Here is a 21,334-nt window from a genome sequence, read left to right as displayed (position 1 = left end):
GGTTTTCTGCGGCGGTGCCGTAATGGTAGATCTGGGGAACAGGTAATATAGAAGCATTCGCAGCAACGTATCGCATCGTTTACACTTTGTTAAGAACCTTTTCGTCCAGAAACGCAACGAGGCCTTGCAATAGCCAGTTTCTTAATTTGCGCAGTCTGTAAGGCCAAGAAGGAATACGTTTAATTGGAACTCTCATTATCAGTGAGGTTTTATCTTCAAATTCCAACCTGTACACGACATTGTAGCCGCCCCTGACTGCCTTGTGCATCGATTCCGGTTTGACATCCTTGTACTTAAGCATGAAATTGGCGACCTTACGGTATGTCTCGTTAGCAGAAATAGACGCGTACCACGCGTCGCTATCCTCTTCAAGCCTCTGCCATATGAGGTCGTCCTTTTGTGCGGAGAGATATCGGGATTTGCTGGGCATATATTATAGCGACCTCTTGGATCTAAACATCTTGGGTCTAAACCAGATCTTGGAAGGGGAATTAATTTTTAAGGTCTTAATTCCTCAGGCCACCGCCCCTATCCCTGTCGGACCCGATTCAGTCCCACGGTTTATGAAGTGGTTGCTTCGATCGTCGATGGGAAGAGGACTTCGAGGTAGAGGTGTTACTCGTCCGTGCCTGTCCAGCGGACATACCTTAGAGACCACCGGTGGGAGTCGTGACCGGTCCGTCATCAGCGCGAGTAGACCCCACGCCGCCAGAAGGGTGCCGTAGAAATCGTATACTGACTAGGGTACGGAAGCGGCCGGGGAGAAAGCGGTCATTCTGGATTCCGGCGTCATGGACCGACCCACTATGCAAGATTTCGACTGGAGCTAAAAGCGGCCTATCATCAAAGGATGGGCGAGTACACTTTGCTCCGGAAGTGGAAATTTTGGATGAAGTCTATGTTTCTTGACTCACAACTAAGTCGTATTCCTTTCCTGGCTCAGACGTCTAAGGTTGACGGAGACGAGCCCCAACATGATGGATGACAGTCAAGCACTTTCGCAGTCCAGTTGACAGCCACCTTTACACCTTTAGCGTTACTAATGTCACGGTTTCTCAACGTCCAATAGGAACACTAGCGGGGATAGCTCAGTTGGGAGAGCGTTAGACTGAAGAAAAACTTCGGTTTACAAAGACATCTAAAGGTCGCCGGTTCAATCCCGGCTCACCGCAGCATTTTTTTTTTCCCTCACCCTTTTTTCCGTTCATTTCTATTTTTTTTTTCCCTCCTCTTCTTCTTGCTTTTTCTATTTAGCATTTTATTTATGTTTTATTTTCTCTTTTCTTCTATCTTTTCCTCTCCTTTCTTTCTTGAATCGAAAAAGTAAAGTTAGAGTGTCTATCTATAAAAGCAAGTGCAGAACCTGCCACCGCGCTAGAGCACCGATGATTATCCTATTTATTGGGCATGAGTTTTATTGGACGTGAGGGATTCTGGATATGGGAGCTTGCAATCATGGGTAACAGTTGCAGAGCGAGCAACGGTTGCAGGAGAGGCAAAGGTGGCATGACGGTTGTCCATCTTAATACCCGTCATCCCTTCTACTGGGCCCTCCTCTTGATGTTTTAGGACACAGCCAAGCTGAAATAGACGCCTAATATCGAACTTTTTTTTGTCCCCTGGCTGGCCCACGGCGTCCGCGTCGGTTTTCCCCGCTCTCAAGCTATTTGACAAGGAGCTTGCTTGCTTCACCTTTCTCGTCCTTCGCATCTCGTATGAATGCCGTCCTCCACTCTTCTGCGCCTTTTTCAACCCCAATTCTCTGATTCTTATCCAATCTCACTCCCTTGATTTGTTACCCATCTACGCCTTTTCTATTCAACCCCACAGCCTAGCCGCCATGCCCGACCCAGGCCTCTACACGATCGGCTGGGTCTGCGCCACGGCTATCGCGCGAACAGCGGCGAAATTCATCCTTGACGAAGTACATGATGATCTCGACGCCACGCTTCCGAACGACACCAACTCGTATCTCCTGGGAAAGGTGGGAGTCCACAATGTTGTTGTATGCGTTCTGCCGTCCGGGGAGTATGGCATTTCGACTGCATCGAGCTGCGCGACAAACATGCTTCGTACGTTTCCAAATATACGATTCGGATTGATGGTGGGGATTGGTGGCGGAGCCCCGACGCCTGAGGACCGTAACCGTGATATTCGTCTTGGCGACATCGTCGTCAGCAGCCCATTCGGCGGTTGCTCGGGTGTGATGCAGTACGATTACGGGAGAGCTATTCAAGGTCGGCATTTCCAGACGACCTTGTCTCTCAATAATCCTCCCCAATTCGTCAGATCGGCCATGGAAGCCCTCAAATCTGAATATATGGCCGGCCAGTACACTCTGCAGGACGAAATCGACAGAATTCTGGCAAATAATCCAGAAGCTACAGAGGACTTTGAACGTCCAGACAGCTCTAACGACCGACTCTTCGAGAGCTACGTTCTTCACCCTGGTGAAAATTGGGTGGCCTGTATAGACCACTGCGCCAAGCCCGAATCGAATATGAAGATACGAAAGAAGAGGCCCAAGTTTTGGGAAGGTAAACCTAGAGTCTTCTACGGCATTATCGCTTCCGCAAATCGGGTCATGAAGGATGCGAACGTACGAGACAAATTCGCCAGGGAGAAGAATGTTTTGTGCTTCGAGATGGAGGCGGCAGGACTGATGAACATATTTCCATTCCTCATAATTCGGGGCATATCCAATTACTCCGACACTCATAAAAATGATGATTGGAAAGCGTATGCATCCTTGGCTGCGGCTGTTTACGCCAAAGACCTTCTTTCTCACATACCACCCCAGAAAGTCAAGGCTCAAGAAAATCTGAGCCAACTTCTTAATGGTCAGTGAATTTCTCCCCGCTTGGGCAGCAGGCTTTGATATTAATCCCTCATTCCTGTATTATTAGACATCAAGGGACGCCTCGAAGAGGAGGACAAACGAGAGATCCTAGCCTGGCTGACGCCAATCGACTACACATCCCAACATAATGACAATTTAAATCGAAGAGAGGGTACGATTGGGGAGTGGGTTCTAAATTCTCAGGAATATCGAACCTGGAAAGACGGAAATAACCAGACTCTCTTCTGTCCTGGAATCCCTGGAGCGGGGAAGACGATTCTCTGCGCGATGGTCATAAATGACCTTTTGGCTAGCCGTCATGATGATACAAGTGTGGCATACATCTATTTCGATCGTGAGGAAAATGACGTGCAAAGACGTGAAGATCTTCTCGCGAGTCTTTTGAAGCAATTGGCTGCCCGAGATATTAAGCTGGTCCAAGAGCTTTATGACCACCACCAAGAAATGCAAACGAAGCCCAAGGCGCCAGAACTGTTGCGCACCCTCGAGCTCGTCATCCAGAGATACAAACAGACCTTTGTCATCCTCGATGCGCTGGATGAGTGCCAGACAGCAGAAAAGACCCGTTATCTGTTTCTAAGAGACCTCTTCGAGATTCAAAAAAGGTGCGGGATAAAGTTATTGGCGACGTCGAGGTTTGTGGTGGATATTGAGGAGCATATCGAAGGGCGCTCCAAGCTTGAGATTTGCGCACGTCCTGCTGATATTGAGTTATTCCTGGCTGGGCCGTGTCAAGTTCACTTCTGAGGTTTTTTAGAGTAGCCCTCAATATCACGAGGGAATTGTTTACAGCTATTCGGCGTGTACCCGTACTCATCATCCTTCGCGGCCAGCGCTCCGGGGATTTCCAGACTCCCCCACGAGAGTTCTGTCGCTCTTAAGGTTAATATATCTCGTCGATAATGTTCGGAGCGAGGAGTGGCGGATCCACTCGGCGGATGCACTCCTATATTCTTCCAGGGCGCGGCAGGTGACTTGCTAAGAGAACCTCTGGGTGAATATTATGCAAACGGTGGGTTCTTACGACAGGCCATGACTGGAGCGGTTTACACGGTCAATAATCGCTATGGCCGATTTATTTCACCTGACGATGAAACCGGGATTGCCGCTGTCGTCTCTATAAAGGAAGAAACGGGTTTCCATGAATTGCCCAGAGAGAGCGTGGCTCCCGAACTCTTGCAAGATGCGGTCAGTTATTTCCTATTGCGAAAGTCGACCCTGGCTTGATGGGTAAATTTGATAAAACACCGCTCGCGTATGTAACTGCAGGTGGCCATGCCGAGATCGTTAGGTTGCTGGAAGGAACGAATGTTGCGTTTCCCTTATGGAGTAGTGCAGAACACTGGGCCGCGATGGCACTGCGTTGGAGAAGATGTTGCATGTCTTAGGCGCAATCTCCCTCGTGGCGTTCTTCAAAGTTAGTTGTCATGTCACGTTTGACTCACTTACAGCTGAGCCAAACAACAACAGGAAGATGTCCCAAGACTGTGGCTGAAGAAGATTTCCAATCACAGAAGGGAGTTAGTAGCAAGCAATAATTGAATTGCTCCGAATATACGATAAGCATTGATGGTAAGAGGTTTTTGTCGCAAGGCTGGGATGTCGGTAAATATTGTTCAAGATAGTTTATGTTTAGCAGGTCATAGAGAGGTATCGAGACCCCTTTTATTGTCCATGTTTAAGTTGACTTGATCTTAACTCAGGTATCTGGTAGGCTTCTCCTGAGACCTCCAGGTAAGCTCTACTTCTCCATTGGGCTTCATTGTGCCAATCCTTGAATAATCCCGGCATTGTCATTGGGCGACTCTTATTCGAGCTGGGTGACATGGTCTTCTAAGTCATGCATGCATGAAGCCTTTACAGTTGGGCAGGCTCGGAGCTGCGCCCCGACTCCTCTTTTTTCCCCCTTCAGCCAGCTTTCCAACGGCCTAGGGGCTCATTCTTCTCGCTTTATTGACGCCGTGCCTATGGCCTCTCACCCGAAGGCTACCAGAAGCAGGAGCAATATTACGGCAGAGTTAGCACAGGACTGGATATCGCTAAACAAATGGATCCGATAACGTCGCTCGGCGTCGCAAGTACCGCAATTCAAATAATCGACTTTGGAGTGCGTTTCCTTTCGCAGGTGAAGGAGCTGTCGGACTCGGCCAAGTTGGACCTCGACGAGTTCGCGCCCTTGCGGCAAGAGGCGACTCAGCTCCGGTCCTTGAATGGGATCCTCATCGACGCTGTCAGGCGGCGTAAAGAACTTCACGAGTCCAACCCCATGAAAAGGAGACACTCAGCATCTGCGCGCAGTCGAATGACGTTGCGCGTGACTTGATCGAGAAGCTGGACCATGTGTCGAAGAGTAAAAAACCTGGCAAAGCGGATGCCCTAGGAAGGGTGTTAAGAGCGATGATGGGACGCAACGACATAAAGAAACTTCATGCGCGGCTTTTGAAGTTCAGAGATAGTCTCGTAACCACTATCCTAATCAATACCCAGTGAGTCTTCGCCACGGTGGATATGTTGCTACCACCGAGACCCCTCCATTTCTCAGCTACGCTGTTGTGTGCCGTCTTTGAGAGACATGGGCTAATAAATGCCACTCAGATAGGAGTTGGTTAATCTTTCTGACCAGTCCACGTATTCTCCTAAGCTGGCCTGGGATGAAGCGCTTACTCTTCAGAAATGGGTTACCCAGCAGCGCTCCTACATGGAGAATCTGCACGCACGACTCCTGACTGCCGTGCAATCAAGCCAACATCTCGTGCTCCGTAGTCTCAGCCAGCAGAAGTGGGATGGGCTGAGAAGCTGGGATGACTCGCCCGTTGTGCAAACTTTGAAAACGTCGCTTCTGGAGAACCTCGAATTTGATGAGATCGCCGAGCGCCAAAGGAGGATCCCCTGCGCTTTCGATGACACGTTTGAATGGATCTTCTCCGACCACAACAGCGCGGCCACGGACGGCGAGCGGACCTGGAGCAGCCTTAGCAAATGGCTTGTTGAGGGCGACGGTGCAAGTATTTACTGGATCACCGGGAAAGCTGAATCCGGCAAGTCCACCCTCATGAAGAAGCTTTTCCAGGACCCTCGTACTGAACGTCTGTTGGCGGAATGTGGCGGAAGCGTGCCGGTTGTCACAGCCAACTTCTTCTTCTGGTGTTCCGGTACGGAGTTGCAGGTGTCTCAAGAGGGCCTACTGCGAACTCTTCTCTACCAGGCCCTATCAAAGAGATTAACCATCGGTCCGAAAGAGTCTTTACCCCGTCAAATACGCCTTCTTCATAGACGGCCTGGACGAATTTTCCGGCGAACCGTCGAAGCTCATCGCCCTCCTCCGGCGCCTCGCAGCATATCAAAACATCAAGATCTGCGTTTCAAGCCGGCCGTGGATGGAGTTCGAAGACGCTTTCAAGAAGCAACCGAATCTAATGATGCAGCACCAGACAGCGCGCGACATTGCCCATTATTCCAGGGAATCACTATCAAAGAATCCGGCATTTTGCGAAATCGCTACCTACGATCCGAAATACGCCGAAAATCTAATCCAAAACATCGTCACGAAAGCTTCCGGAGTCTTTCTTTGGGTCGTTCTTGTTGTCTCCTCCCTTTTGGAAGGATTGGCGCAGGGAGACCGTCCATCGGAGCTGCAGATGAGGCTTGAAAAACTCCCGGACGAGTTGGACGAGCTGTTTACCAAGATGCTCCACGGAATGGAGGGCCAGAATTTTCGAGACGCCTCTCACATTTTCCGCATCGTGCATGCCGCAGCGGAGAAGCCGTCTCTGCTTGTTCTCTCCATCGCCGACGACGACAATGTTGGTTGGGCCCTGGAACGAGATGTCGTGCCTCTGGAGACGGGGGAGTTATGGTACAATGCTGTCAGGATGAGACGTCGACTGGTAAGCCGGTGCCGTGTTGCTGCTCGAAGTAGATGTCCTTCTCCCCGACACTCTACCGTCGGACTACGTCTGGACAAACCCTGATCCTTCGCGTAAGGGGCGGGGGTCGGTAGTTCCCACGGAAATATTTGATTCAGGCCCCCAACGCCACATATCCGCTAGTGATATCACTGTGGATGACGGATACCTCCTTGCAGCGCCGAAAGTGGATTATCTGCACCGAACTGTCAAGGATTTCCTCCTGTCGTCTCCGGTCTGGGACCGTATCGAAGCCGCCTGCGATAGTGGGTTCGACCCTCACAAGGGCCTCTTTAGAGCATACTTGGTCCACCTGAAGACATTACCAGAGGACAAGCTGCATCCAGTACTATTCGGAAAGCTTATCAGCCTCTGCATAAGTGAATCGCGCCACTTTGCTCAAACCGACACAAGCCTCTACGTCCGCTACCTCGACGAGCTGGATCAAGCCGCCGTCAGCCTCACGTCCAAGAAGGGTAATATGGGAGTCACGTACATTAACCGATTCTGGAAAGAGGGCAACCACCATTGGGCCAGCACCCTATCCCGTTCCAAACCCACAGACAACTTCCTCACGGTAGCTGCGTGCTGCGACCTCGTTGAATACCTCTCGGCCAAGTTTGCGGACAACCCTCCTTCTCGTGAGCTCGCTTCCGCGTTACGGGCGGATGTTCTGACGCGGAGCGACATGCGTAGCATCTTAGAGGGCAGGCGCAGACGCGGCCAAAACCCATGCCAACAAGTTTTAGAGCTGCTGTCTCAATACGATACGACCAAGGGGAAAGGCCCTCTAGGCTCCAACCCGTTCCATAATTCTCGAGAGTCTCGCGGGCCCCAGCCGCCTGAGTTCGATCCCACTGACAGAATGCGTCGTGCAAGCATCAAGGGTGTATATAAGGGTCGTAGGGGTAAGAGTCGATTGTATCAATGGGAGGAACCCACCTCGGGGGAATCCACCTTAGAGGAATCCATGGCAGTGAGAACGAAATTTCTCAAGAGGCCGCTGCAGAAAACTATCAACTCTAGGTCGCGGGCAAGTCTCACTAGCGATGTCCGTGCGCGGTCTGATGCCTTTTTCGCAAACGGCATCTACTATCCCTCGCCCCGCCATAGCCGAGATGTTCTATTATTCAGAGGATCCGAAAACAGACCTCATGTAGAACATGGCCCATCGGGTTTGAGAGGAAAGATCAAGAAATGGTTGTCGGAATATGGATACGGGCGAAGCAGGCAAGCCGTAGCAAGGGCTCCAGACCGGAACCCTAGAGTTGACAATTCTGCGCCACTGCTACCAGTGCTCGCTCACAGCACCATGATAGGTACAGGACAGTGAGGACACCAAACCCACTTGACCGCGCCTTCTTATCGCTGCTTCCATCACGAGTTTGGATTGGATGAGTGTGAGCCGAGGATGGGATCGAACTGGCTTTGCGCAGAGCCGACCGAATTAATTGAACGGAGCTGCTGGGGCGCCTCCACCCTGAACCGCCACATGGGAGCGAGCTTCTTCTAGTCACATATTCGGGTTGGTAAGTTTGGCGAGAACTGATAGGGTCAGATCGTCATCAGCTTTGTTTCCCATGGCCGAAATACAACTACCAAAATGCGGATGTTCTCTGTTTTTTCCATATATTCTAATATGTCTACACGTATTGATTATCGGAAGTTCGGAACCTACGGCCTTCTCTATTCCATTGGCTATGGATGGCCAACAAACACTGATAAAGGGGGAAAAAAAACTCGGCACGCGTCAAGACAAATATAGAAAGAAGGCAGGCTGGTCGAATTATGCATCGAGGCTCTGTGCCTCATACATGTTTTTGTACATATCACTGGTGATCAATAATTCCTGGTGTATACCAGTAAGAACAGGATGAGTTTGCCGTAGCTGAGTAGAAGAATGCGCGCGATACGACACGAAGCCTTCGCACGGCGCCGCTACTACATTTCATAAGATAATGATAAAAATGCTTTTGTTTATATACATACTCTGTAGACCCTGAGTTCTCTATTGCCCGCATCTCTCTCTCTCTTTTTTTTTTTTTTTTTTTTTTTTTTTCTTCTCCTTTTGGCACTTTATCAGACACCTTAACACGTCCCACACAAGGCACCATATCCCATATTCGACTTAAAATTTAAAACACTTGTGCCCTCTTTAAGTGACGGTTTCGTCTACGCTAATAAATGGCTCTTGCTGTGGTTCCGGGGGAGGGGGGTTTAAATTGTCGATCGAAAAAAGTCTCCTCGCCTGCTTCTCCATGTGCTTAATGTGGAATGCAGAGACCGGATTGGGCATCTCGCGCATCACCTTCTGGACCTGTTCCAAAAGGTAAGGTCTCGGATTGCATTCTTTGTGGTTGGCCTCGGGATTACTCGTGTCCGCCTTTCCAATGTCGTGGATGACGAGGGTCGTCAACTTTTCGTACAATTCCAACAGGCTATAATCTATGTCTTGCGACTCAGGAAGGGGCCACAGACCAGCTCGCGTAAGACAAAATGTCATGGAGCCGAGAATCATGGATTCGCATCTGTGGTGGCCCATCCAGGTATGATGTCGACACCATCGCACGCGCTCGTCGACGACGATCAGGTTATCAGCCATCTCGCGGAAAATATTCAGGAGGGCCTGGGAAGATTGAATTCGGATAGCCTCGATCCTTTCTGGCGATGAGTTAGTTTAGCCCATCCCTGCTTTCGGAATTCGGGGCGATCTGATCACTTACCCGTGATATCCGGTGGCGTCGGCTGGCTCAAAGCGCGAAACGACTCTTCCAGCGCAGTGCTCCCCAGCTCCATCAACATCCGGCGGGACACAATGGTGAAATCATCCGTCCCGCCAAACTCCCACGCTATCCAAAGGAATTTTGCCATCAACCCCCCTTCATGGCTTTTGACGTCGTTGATATTAATAAAAGCCATCCACCTATCGGTCCACGGCGCAAGGGACTTTGTAGCATCGAAGTAGTTGGTCAACACGGTCAGATTGAAAAGGTCGTCGATCGAGACGCGCATGGGTACTTTTTGAAAATGCCCGTGTATAATGTTAAGGAAGAGCTTCATCGCCGCTGGCCTCTGATCTGGGAGTTCAACTGTCCAGTCTTCCTTTTCGGGATCGGTGGGTTTCGCTTCGGCGAATTCGCCAAAGAGCATTCAGTCAAAGACAGGCGAGGCACGAGCCAGGGTGAGTGACGAAGTCAGAAAGGTTACAGGTTCTGCATCATTTTCCACGAGTCGTAGCAGCAAGTCGCCGCGTGGGTCCATCTCAATGATCGGAGAAGACATGGCTGTTGGGAAGTTCGAGATGGCTTTGGGAGTATGGGAAAGAAAAAAGGATTCAACCGGCGCACTGAGGCGGCGTCTGGATTTATATCGAACGCGCTTAGCTCCTTTTTTTGTTGCTCTCGAAAGCTTTTTGCGGGTCCTTTCGCCCCTGCCAAGCTCCGATCTCGTATTTTCCGCCAGCTGTGAGGCGATGCTGAGTCTCGTGTTTGAAGTAAAGCGCTTTAAATAGAAGAGCGACGTGGTCCAAGCTAGGCGCTAGGGCGCTTCGAATCGCGTGAAGGAAATGCCAGCCAATTGACGCTTTGCAAGCGCGCTTATGCTTCGTATTCAGCAGCTTGTCACCTTCGCGACAGGCGCAGCTCGGGAGGATTGTCAGCCTTATCCTCGAGTTTACATGGACTAGGAATAGAGCGTAATCAATTGTTGCGTGGTTTATACACGAGTGAGTCCATAGTAGCTTCACTTAGATCTCTGCCAACATCTCTTCTTGGCCTGCAGTCCCCACTCTCTTTCCTTACCTTCACGGCCTCCGCAATACGGCTACATCTCTTTGGGTCCTCTCTCACCCTCGGCAACATTTCTTAGAATACTTGAGTCCTATTGCTTTACTGGCAGTTCAAGTCGAAGATCCGGTTTAGCTGCCAAGTTGCCCGCAAAAGTTTCTGTCAAGTGTTCAGAAAAATACAGCTTAGAAGCTGTGTGAAAGTGAGAGTGGATGACCTGGGATGCGCGGTCCGCCTTACCTTTCGTAAGCAGCAGTTCTGGCACTGGATTGGCTTGTTAGCGTATCATTCCCTAGGTCGCCGCGCATCCTATCTTCCGGGAACTTGCAGCTCTTGGAACAATAGACGTGGTCGTTTTTGTGTTGGGTATATGAGGTCCAGGAGTTGTCGAGCAAAGGAGGCGATGGAAAGACTTCATGGACCTGCGAGAGGATTTATGGACAGGACGCGCGGAAGCCATGCAGCCACGGGGGATACGGGACCCGACAAGGTCGCCACGCTGCGTGTTCGCGGGCAACAACATGGCCACCATTGAACCTAAAACCCCCCACTGTCCGATCAAATTGTCATAATCGGCAATGGTCAGTCTGAGCGGAAGATCGGAGGAGAGTCGATGCTGGGCCTTCTGGCTTTAGTGATATAGCGAAGCTCTTTTCCGCCAACACGAAAAGATATCAAGCTAGTCTCATTGGGTTCTCACCCTATAAATGCTGATAAAATATTCAGATTTCACAACAATGATGTCATCTACTCCGCGATGGCCATCTCCCTGCTCCCCTTTGACGAAGGTAGTTAATGGGAGGCTGAAACTCGCACCAACCAAGGTCAGGTGCCGCGATGCCATAGCCAATATCGCTAAGCATGCCTTCGTCATAGCTCATGCTACCGATCTAGTCAAAGTCGTGCGTAAGGAAGTGGTTCTCCTCCCGTCGAATGAACGACTTAGTAAAGAAGCAGCTGTATAGTAGACGTTCCTCGTTGGTGGTAGGGCTGGACGAAACATCACATAAACGCAATCGCCCCTGGGTGATTCTGCCTGCACCGTGCGCTTCTCTTTCGGCGGGGTTAAATGGTCTTAAAGGTAGCTGCTAGGGACGAAGCCGATGGTGGTGTCCTGGCCTTTTCCGTACAGATCGGCTCTCACGGTGGCACACGTCCTGGGCGAGGCGAAAATTTCCGAGTTCCGTTTCTCAGTCTCGTCGAGGCATTCATGTTGGACCGCGCTGTGAATAATGAATGCCTCTAGCAGCGCTGAGATTAAACAAGTAAGGGCCGATGGTCTAGTGGTATGATTCTCGCTTAGGGTGACACCCTATGCTTATATGCGAGAGGTCCCGGGTTCAATCCCCGGTTGGCCCCCAATTCTTCTTTTTGTAAACCAGAACTCTGATCTTCTTCTTTTTTTTTTTTTTTTTTTTTTTTTTTTTTTTTTTCAATTTTGTTCTCATTGCATTACTATTTCATTTGATTTTTATTTCTTTTCCTTACCTTCTTGTCAAGTAGTTGTTGTAGGATTTAGCAACTCGTGGATATTGAGAGAGTCTCACTTTGCCAAAGTCGAATTCCACAACTTTAGGAGGGGGCGGAGTTGATCGCCCGTAATTTTAGGGCCCTAATTTTACTGGTGTCCTCCCACACACATAGGGTGGTTTAAGGTAGGCGTGGCGGCGGCTGCGCGGCTTGGGGTTAGTCTCGGGTGCTGGAGTTAATAGTGTTCGTTCCAGGGTGTAGACTGTGCGCCCAGATAAGAAAGCCGCATCGAGGACGAGGAGTCTTTGGCGCGAAGATCATCGAGGAAGAATGCTGGATTCTGAGCCACTGGCCCCCGTTCAAGCGTCGGTGGACCTCTTCTGGTCCTATATCATTCGAAATTCGGCTGCGGGCTTTTAAATGAGGCGGAATTGGTGCCATCCCGAGAGTTGGTGGTATTCAAGATGCGCCACAAGATATTGCATCGCGGAGTGTGGAGATTAAACCCTGATCGCGAGTGGCTGGCTCGGGTTTCCTTTGTGCCCAACCATACTATCGCTCTTCACCTTGTAATAGTTTGGAAAGAAACATATTTGGCGTGGATGAGAACGAAGGCTATGTAGGAGCTATTTATTTACCCAGCTTTGTTAAGCAGATATATTCTACCCATGTCGACCATGATAGCAAGTAGACGCCGTGAACTGACAATGAAACCCATCTTCTATCAAACTTAATGTACACTATAATAATGCGTCCCTTCTATCATCCGTGTCCTCAGTTCGCCGAGCAAAACCGTCGCCTCAACGAGTGACCAGCACCCGAGGCGTCCAACGCATTTAGTTGCTCTTCCAACTCATCCAGCCGTTGTGCGATAGCCAGAGTCATGCCGTCTGTTTACTCGCTGTTAGCTACATAATATTATCTGGGATTCTTTAACCAGTGAAACAAACCTTCGGCATGCCAGAGAATGTGGCAGTGAATTGCCCATACTCCGGGGTTGTCCGCGCGGATACGCAAAACGACGTGGGAATAGCCTGGGACGGTTATGGTATCCCGCCGTATTGGGTTCTCTAGGTTCCAGATCGTACGGCCGTCACCGTAGTCCTTGTTTCCCCAACCAACTACTTGGAAATTTTGACCTGGAGCGTTGTAACATTAGTACTCCGTGGGGATTCCAACGATAGATCAGGAACGAAGTTATAATACCGCTAAACGGGCAATTAGTTAGTTGGTTGGTAACCATGAATAGAGGGTGCTGGACGTTTTGACTTACTGTAAGTGGAATGGGTGCATCATCATGTTTCGAGAGTTCACAACGATCTGAGCTCCCTTGTCTGCATCTTGTGACACGAGGATCACTTGATCTAAGCCAAAGTCACCTTTACGAGGCCCCGCGTTCGCGTCTAGATTCGATGAATATTGCTCTGTAACATTCCAGAGAGTTGCATCATCCACAAGTGGCTTATAAGCCGTCTGAGTGAAGGAGAAAGAGAGTTAGTCGAGAAAAGGAAGAGCGGTGGATACTTCCTAGAGTAATAAATTACCTGGTTGATGACGGTTTGAATCCTATTATTGATGGAATGTCGTTCGAACGAAAAGTAGTGAAAGTTCCTCTCGCCTACTTCGTAAGCCGTTGCTTGTCTGACGGGTTTGGCAATGTCAAAAGGTAAATCGTCACACTCCTGACCCCAGGGTTCATCGCCGAAAACGGAGTTTGACTTGCTCTGCAGGTCCCAAGGCGAACCGATGACACCGGCATCCGCATTTATGTCGTCATACGATAAGATTCCTACAGCTTCATAGTTAACGCTGGCTAGCCCTGTAGAGGCAGCCCTCGGTAAGTGGAAGCAGGATGTGGCGGCCGTGGCGCGTAGGAGATAATTGCCGGCAGTCTGGTTCGCAGAGACGAGGACCGAGTACTTCTGGCCAGGATTTACGAAGATTCGCGTGGTCGCGATGGGCTCGACTTCCGTTCCGTCTATCTCGACGATTTCTAGCGTATGGTTGTCGATTGTGACCCAAAACGGTGTGGAGGTACTATGGCTAATGAGTCTAAAGCGCGTCTGGTCACCACTCCGGATGCGAGTGGTGTAGAGCGAGCCGGCTGCACAATGCGAAGAGGCATCGGGGGTGAGGCTACTAGGGTCCATGCTCGGAGGAGTAGAGCAGTTGGAGACGTGGACTCCGTTCATGAGAATGTTATCTGGGGGAGGTTCCATGCCCGCCATCATGGGACTCCAGGGATGCTCGGGGCCCAGATATAGAGCGCTCAACTACTCAGATGATTAGAATTCCGGGCACAGCCACGGTGGTGATTAGCAAGGGTAAGGGGGTAAAAAGGATACCTTTTCCGCATCTTCGTGGAAGTGATCACCGAACATGATGATCTTTTCGTCGTCGTAATGTGGGACCTTCTCATCCGGGTCGTGGATAATCTGGGATGGGGTCAATGAAATGCGATGGAGAAACCACAACAAAAAATTTTCTCAGGGGAGCATGTACCAGAGGTCCGAAAAGTCCGTTGGTATATTGGACGGATACATGAGAATGATACCAAAACGATCCGCGTTGGCCTGTCACGTTGAACTCGTAGGTGAAAGTCTCGCCAGGAGGTATGCCGCACTGCGTCACGCCATGGACACCATCCATCCAATTCGAATTCCTCTGGTCTATCCCGTGCCAATGGATCGTAGTGCTCTCCTCGGGCATCTGATTGTTGACGGTAATCCGAAGGATGTCGCCCGTATTCGCCTCGATAAGAGGACCTGGGGACTGGCCGTTGACGAGGATCATTGGTTTTTCGATACCATCAGGGGCGGCAAGCTGGCGGGTAACATTAAATACGTATTCGCGCGTCTTGGGCACGCGAGAGATAATGAAGCCCGTGTCCAGCTCCAGTTCGGCGGAATTGACGATGGACTCCGCGATGCCGCTGGTGCTACCAGGTTCGGGGTCTCGCGATTGTTGGCGAAAGAAATAAGAAAGAAGGATTCCGGCTAGGATGAGGAGGATGATGCAGCTGAGCCCCAAGGATACGCGCCAGGCGTATCTCCTTTTCTTCCCGCCCCGACGGTCATCTCCCAGCTCCTTCTCCTTAGTTTCGACGTCGGCGAGAGGGTCCTCGGAATCTAGACTATATCGGTCCGGCGTCCCGCCATCCAAGGGTGCAGCAAGCTGCAGCATGGGATACGCCTCGTCATTTTCGTCGTCACGCCGGTCGTCACCGAAGCCAGACTTTAAATTCATCCTCGTAGTGCATGTGGGCTGCGCGGAAAGGGCTGGTAGAAATTTGGTAGGTTGAAAGGCGCGACGCGGAAGAAGAGGAAATGGAAGAGGTGGCATAAGAAATTATGGGCTGATTATATTGGGCTTAGTCCTTCCATGTTGCATTGAGCATGTTTCGTTTCGGGTGGCGATCTCATATTTTTGGTGCTGGAAGCGCCACACACGGACGCTAAAATTAATTTAAGAAAGTCGCCGACTAAACTGAAGTGATCGGAGACTTCTGCTCCCCGATCAGCGCATCAATCATGCACGTATATACTAAGTACACGTATAATTTTTTTTTCTTTTGGAATGGGGAAAATTGGCTAAGTCTTCTTCGGTTGTTCATCAAGGTACCTTGCATTGTGTGAGAGTGAGCGTCATGGCCGAATTTGGTCAACGGGCGCCTCCAGTATCAAGAAATAGTGGCCTGCGATTGGAGACAGAGGAGACCACTCGGAGTCTTGGGCGTTTCAGGACAACCTCTCGAACGATAAATTGGGCCTGTTGTTTGGAGTCTGGCTGGATGTAGTGGCGTGGTCGTTGGGGCCATGGCTGGGCGACCTGGGCACTGGCTGCCAGCTGAAAGGTCTCCGTCTCGTGAATCTGTCAATCCAAGTGGATCTGGCGACAGATCAATTGATGGTGGCTGCGTCGTTGGAGTCGAGCTGTCACTTAAAAAAAAAAAAACCATCAATGATGAGACCAAGTCTGTCCAGCGTCAACTGAGGGGCTTGTCCTGGCCAGCTCGAGAATTGCGCAGGCGATACAGCTTGAGAAGATTATTGATCTGTCAGCACATGGAGGTGTTCCTTCTCAAGTGTGAGAGTACGCACACCAGTATGGGAGATGGTACTGTACCTATTACCCCCCCAACTAGAGTGGGTGTACTGTTACCCTTTGCAGAGGGTCCTGACTCCTCAGTTGACCTTCTCTTCATCCTGGCGAGGCGGGATAGCAATCACTCACTGGAGGCATTGTCTAGAGATCGTCACTGGCGCTCTTGCTGTGAATTCATTGATGCATGAACCTATTTTCGTCGCGTCATCAATGAGATAGGAGAACTGGCACCTCTCCATTGCGACCTGCGCCACCCCCCTGTACCCCCAAGAAGCTTGGCTGCCGATTCCGATCCCCCAAGCTAAGGTTTTGGCAGGGAGCTAGTACTGAACGAAGAACGAGTCGGGGAGCTGAAGAGCTGAACCAAGCTCGAGCTGTGCGCGTCATTGGTTGATCCCCCTCACCATACGTACGCAGATCGAGGAAGGTGAGATCGAGTGCGGGGTCCTCGCCTCACAATCACATTTCTTGTGTTTTTACCGCTCTGCCTTACTTCGTAAAAAAGCAGGGACGATCGAGATAATCAAGCCCGAGAACACCAAATCCATCATCGCGAATCACCGAATTTGATTGATTTCCTCTGCCGCGTCCACACATCCCTCATCCACGTCCAACTCACGTTCAGAATGTCCGAAGTTCAGGGCCTTGCCAACCGCCTCGGCGGGATGAACCCATTCGCCAAAACCAAAAGGCACCGTGACGAAGACGATGCCGGCGATAATATGGACCTCAACGCTGTCGCCGGCGGCGGTCACTCAGCTCGCGTTATTGACGCCAAAAAGAGCTCTCTCCGCGTCAGCAATGCCTTGAAGTCCTTCATCGTCAAAGAAAATATTCTCAGTGAAGAACACGTGGGATTCGATTCCGAGGAGCATACGCCGGCTCTCGTGGCCCTCCTTACCAAGTCCCATATCAATGTCCCTTCCTCGGTCACCGATCCGTCCTTCACGCTGCCGGATTATTTTGTCAGCTCCAGCCACAACACATATCTCATGGCCCATCAACTCTACGGCTCTTCAAATGTCGACGCCTACAAGACTGCTCTCAGAGCTGGTTCGCGATGCGTTGAGATTGACGCTTGGGACGACGATGATAACAAGGATGAGCCCAAGGTTACTCATGGCTTTACTCTCGTGTCTCACATCCCTTTCCGTACCGTTTGCGAGGCTATTCGCGACATTGTTGATGAGGAGGCTGCCGAAGCTGAGAAGACCGGCGGTCCACCCGCTCCCCCAATTCTAATCTCGCTGGAAAACCACTGCAGTGCGCACGGCCAGAAGAGACTCGTCGAAATTTTGAACGAAGTCCTTGAACAGCGCCTCTTGAAAGCCCCAATCGAGAAGGGTAGCGATGGCGCAGATTACGACCCAGCTCAGCACATCCGTTTGAGGGACTTGCAATCTAAAGTGGCCGTCATCGTCGAGCACCACCTTCAGGACGAAGCCGCCGACAGTTCCTCGTCGAGTGAGAGCAGCGACAGCTCCGATGATGAGGAGCATAAGGCTCGCGACGAGTACAAGAAGAAGAAGAAGTCCAGTGGCTCAACCGTCATCATCCCGGAGCTTGAAGCTCTAGGAGTTTACGCCCAGTCTGTAAAGCCGGGAAACAACTCGTGGTTCGACCCTGGAGAACTCATCAATGGTCCCCATCACCACCTCATCAATGTATCCGAATCCGGTCTTCGACAACACCTGCCAGCGGGGAACGCCAAAATCGCCACGCATAACTCAAAGCACCTCATGCGCGTGTACCCCAAAGGTACTCGGATTGCGTCTAATAATCTCAAGCCAGTTCCGTTTTGGGGAGTTGGTGCTCAGATATGCGCCATGAATTGGCAACGGTTCGATGCTAGCATGCAGATCAACGAAGCTCTGTTCAGCGGCACGGCTGGCTATGTTCTGAAGCCGGCTAGCCTTCGCGAAGGAGGCAGCGGCCTTGCCACTACCGGCAAGAAAAAGAAACTCAGGCTTCATGTTGCCGGAGCCACCGACGTACCAAATCCCGCCAAGGACAAAGACGACGCCAATGAGCTGCGCCCTTATGTCAACTGCGTTCTCGTGCACCCCGATGACCACAAGAACGAGCCTCCCAAGCGCAAGACATCACCGTACAAGCAGCGCAAGCTTGACTTCTTCCATCGGGCCGATAATCCGCCGCCAACCGAGCCCATCTGGGATGAAGTGCTTGAATGGGAGTATGACGATAGCGAGCTTGTGTTTTTGAGGATGCTTGTGAAGGATGATAAGAGTTTTGCGAAGAATCCGATCTTGGGCGTGGCTGCTCTCAGGGTCATGTATCTTGTTCCGGGCTGGAGTTTCGTGGAGATGTTGGATTTGAAAGGGAGGGAGACGCCGTGTAGCGTGCTTGTCAAGTTTGAGGTTGAGGATGCTTAAGCGGGTGATCGAATGCTTGAGAGGACTTGTACTGCTTCTCTTTTCCGTTTCTTATAAGATTTTCTCTTGTCTCTTTCATTTTGCTTCGGCCTTTCCCCCCTTTTCGCTCTATAGGTGGGCAGGTATATTCTCAATGGGAGTGAATCGGATTCTTTATGCGGATCCAGGCTTAATTCAAGTCAATTGTTTCTGCTCAATGTCTAATTTCGATGTGACTTCCTGCGGCTCGGGGGCTGCTTTCGAGCCATGAAGTCCCGGCCTGGTATGCCCATAATGACTATATCCTGACTGGCTATCGCCCAGTAACACTCTCCACGAGGCTCTGTCTGGAGAGCCTCAGATGTCTCCACAACGAGACTGTCAACATCTATTCTCACTTATTGCCTGCTTGTGCAGCTATCGTGGGCAATTTTTTCTTCTACTTCTATTTCTCAACTTCTTACCCGACCGCGCCATGGGCTGACCAATTCGTATTTCACATCTACATCACAACGTCTTTCCTCTGCTTCGGCATATCATCTGCGTATCATACTATGCTCTCTCATTCGAATTCATACGCCGACCTCTGGGGCCGTCTGGCCGTTTCTTTGGTACACTTATCGCCTCTGAGACGCTGGCCCTCCTTTCGCCATGAACGCGAAGCACACGCCTAATCCTAAACCCGCGAGTCCCATCCCCATTGTAGAGAGCACCCCTATAACCCCGAAGTATATCCTCTGAGCTTTCGCCATCACCATGAGTATGAACCTCGACTGTACCGGCGAATGCCACACCAAGTGCGATCCCATAGTTGACGACCGTATTGACCAGGCTGGCACCAATACCCTGGTGTTCCTTGGCCATAGAGTCAGACATGATTAGGGTGGCAGCAGGGAAGGTCATGTCCATGCCGAACGGCATAATGAGCATTGAAACGAAGATTTGTCCCCAGTACACTTGATCAGTGGGAGCCAAACCAGTCAGGATAGAACCGGCGGTGAAAGCAGCCGGGGCCATCGTCATGAGAACAGCCGGCTTGACTTTGAAGGGCCCTAGCAATTTCCCAGTAACGACCGCAGCGACTGCACCTGCGATAGCCGATGGGGAAAGCCAGGCCATTGTTAGCAAAGGTGATAGATTTCGGATAGTTTGGAGTATCTGGACTAGATAAAGAATCCAGATTCCAAAGCTAGCCCATCCACACACAACCGCTGCCAGGACAAAAGCGACGTCGGCATTCACAGCGTCGAGTGGTAGCAGAGGCATCGGGCTGAGCCTAAGCTCTATCAAGGCAAATAATCCAAAAAGCAGAACACCTAAGACCAGGGGAACCAGAACGGTTGGCGTTGCCCAGCCGTCAATAGGAGACTGTGTCCAGGCAAAGTTGAAAAGGACCAAAGAAGAGATGCCGATAAAAGCCCCAGGCAAGTCTAAAATCCGAACCCAGGACTTCCAGTCTGAGGCATGGACAGTCTTTCGCGGCAGGTTTGGGATGACGTAGCCAGCCGCTACAGCCAGAAGGGCTAGCCAAATGGACATCGCCCAGAGCGCCCATGGCCACCAAGTCAATGTCAGTAGCGAGGCGAGCGCGCCGCCAAATACAGAACCGACAGGCGCCCCCGAGCCGAAGAGGGCGAAAATCATCGCCTTGCGGTGGCCAGGTGGATAAGTAATTCCAAGGATGGCCAAGGCGTTCGGGAGGCATATAGCTGGTCCGATGCCCTGCAGGACGCGAGACACGACGGCAAGTTTATAGTTTGAATAGACACTCAGCCCGGCGACGAGGGACCAGAGAGAGAACCAGCTGAGGCCCATAATAAACATCCTCTTGTATCCGAACACATCGCCTAGCCGTCCGGAAAACAAGATGAAGGTTCCCACGGTGAGAGAGTAGCCTGCCACTAGCCACGCTAGCAGTGGCGGGCTAGTAACGTTGAAGCTTTGACCGATTGTGCGAAGAAGAAGCAAGGTTCCCATAAACGCGGCCTCTAGTAGTGTTTGGAATATCAGCACGTCGAAAAAGGAGCGTCGGTGGGGGGAATGAGTTGGGAAGTGATTGGTTCTTACGAGTCCAGACCTACGCCATGCACACCAAAGAGACGAACAACATCTCCCGGGAACGCGAGAGTGACTCCGAAATCCATGGCTCGATGACCGGCCTCTGCCGGGCTAGCACAATCTCGATGTTGTCCACACCAACGACGGCTCGAGTATCTGCGGCTGTTTTCTTGCTTGAGAACATAATGTAGTCCGGTCACGATCCTCCGAATTGTATGGGTCAAAGAAACTTGGATATGTAAGAGCTGTGCCAGATCAAGCAGGAGGAGGATTCACGCACTACTCCTTTGGCCGTTCAGCGGATGCAGTGGCTTGTTCGAACCTACGGCCTGGAGAAGGGATGAGAGCATATTAATAAAACATTACCAAAGCGCTCACGCCATCTCTGGTCCTACCAACCCACGCATGGAAAACATGGAAAAGGACAGGAGCGAAATGCAGATATAACTAGGCCCTAGACTGCTTTAGGCCTTATTAACCGCCAAGGAATTTTTGGAGCTTGGCCAGGAGATTAATTCCTCGGGAACCACCATGTGGGGAAGGAGATCCTTTCCAGAAAGGGCCCCGCATACTCCGCCAGATAGCTAACTTACCCGCTTCCGTGTCATCCGGTTGGCGCATGGGGTGGCAGTTGAGGTCGAAGGGAAGATGCGAAGATGTCTCGTTGCGCCTGTAGCCAGTCCCCAGCAGGCGGAGGGGAATTCAGGCACGCTTCTTGACTCAGCAGCATCTTTGGAACACTCACACAACTTCCATTCGTTTTAAAGGCTGATGTCCGCG

The 21,334-nt window shown here is 50.9% G+C and overlaps 5 protein-coding genes and 1 pseudogene across 5 annotated transcripts; 3 read left to right on the top strand and 3 right to left on the bottom strand.

Moving 5' to 3' along the window:
* Positions 1-1,840: 1,840 nt before the first annotated feature.
* On the top strand, positions 1,841-3,607 carry SAPIO_CDS10370 (putative nacht and ankyrin domain protein; the record flags this gene model as incomplete). The annotated part of the gene is made up of 2 exons (XM_016783968.1): positions 1,841-2,840; positions 2,907-3,607. The coding sequence occupies 2 exons, from the start codon at positions 1,841-1,843 to the stop codon at positions 3,605-3,607; spliced, it is 1,701 nt and encodes a 566-aa protein (XP_016638804.1).
* A 1,300-nt stretch (positions 3,608-4,907) lies between these two features.
* Positions 4,908-7,925, top strand: SAPIO_CDS10369 (uncharacterized protein; the record flags this gene model as incomplete). Its single annotated transcript, XM_016783966.1, has 5 exons — positions 4,908-5,174; positions 5,460-6,012; positions 6,134-6,747; positions 6,845-7,673; positions 7,792-7,925. The coding sequence occupies 5 exons, from the start codon at positions 4,908-4,910 to the stop codon at positions 7,923-7,925; spliced, it is 2,397 nt and encodes a 798-aa protein (XP_016638803.1).
* A 995-nt stretch (positions 7,926-8,920) lies between these two features.
* Positions 8,921-9,777, bottom strand: SAPIO_CDS10368 (uncharacterized protein; the record flags this gene model as incomplete). The annotated part of the gene is made up of 2 exons (XM_016783965.1): positions 8,921-9,426; positions 9,489-9,777. 2 exons carry the CDS (start codon positions 9,775-9,777, stop codon positions 8,921-8,923), a joined length of 795 nt encoding a protein of 264 aa, XP_016638802.1.
* A 3,017-nt stretch (positions 9,778-12,794) lies between these two features.
* Positions 12,795-15,362, bottom strand: SAPIO_CDS10367 (Laccase; the record flags this gene model as incomplete). Its single annotated transcript, XM_016783964.1, has 6 exons — positions 12,795-12,910; positions 12,971-13,159; positions 13,400-13,493; positions 13,565-14,293; positions 14,366-14,455; positions 14,523-15,362. The coding sequence occupies 6 exons, from the start codon at positions 15,360-15,362 to the stop codon at positions 12,795-12,797; spliced, it is 2,058 nt and encodes a 685-aa protein (XP_016638801.1).
* A 1,388-nt stretch (positions 15,363-16,750) lies between these two features.
* SAPIO_CDS10366 lies at positions 16,751-18,517 on the top strand (annotated as a pseudogene; the record flags this gene model as incomplete).
* A 531-nt stretch (positions 18,518-19,048) lies between these two features.
* On the bottom strand, positions 19,049-21,175 carry SAPIO_CDS10365 (uncharacterized protein; the record flags this gene model as incomplete). The annotated part of the gene is made up of 2 exons (XM_016783963.1): positions 19,049-20,484; positions 21,148-21,175. The coding sequence occupies 2 exons, from the start codon at positions 21,173-21,175 to the stop codon at positions 19,049-19,051; spliced, it is 1,464 nt and encodes a 487-aa protein (XP_016638800.1).
* Between the last annotated feature and the right edge of the window lie 159 nt (positions 21,176-21,334).

The sequence above is a fragment of the Scedosporium apiospermum genome, assembly GCF_000732125.1.
Source record: "Scedosporium apiospermum strain IHEM 14462 chromosome Unknown SEQ_SAPIO_0165, whole genome shotgun sequence".
Taxonomy (NCBI): Eukaryota; Fungi; Ascomycota; class Sordariomycetes; order Microascales; family Microascaceae; genus Scedosporium; species Scedosporium apiospermum.
The sequence above is the reverse complement of the archived record's forward strand: the minus strand, read 5'-3'. Positions and strand labels throughout refer to the sequence as shown.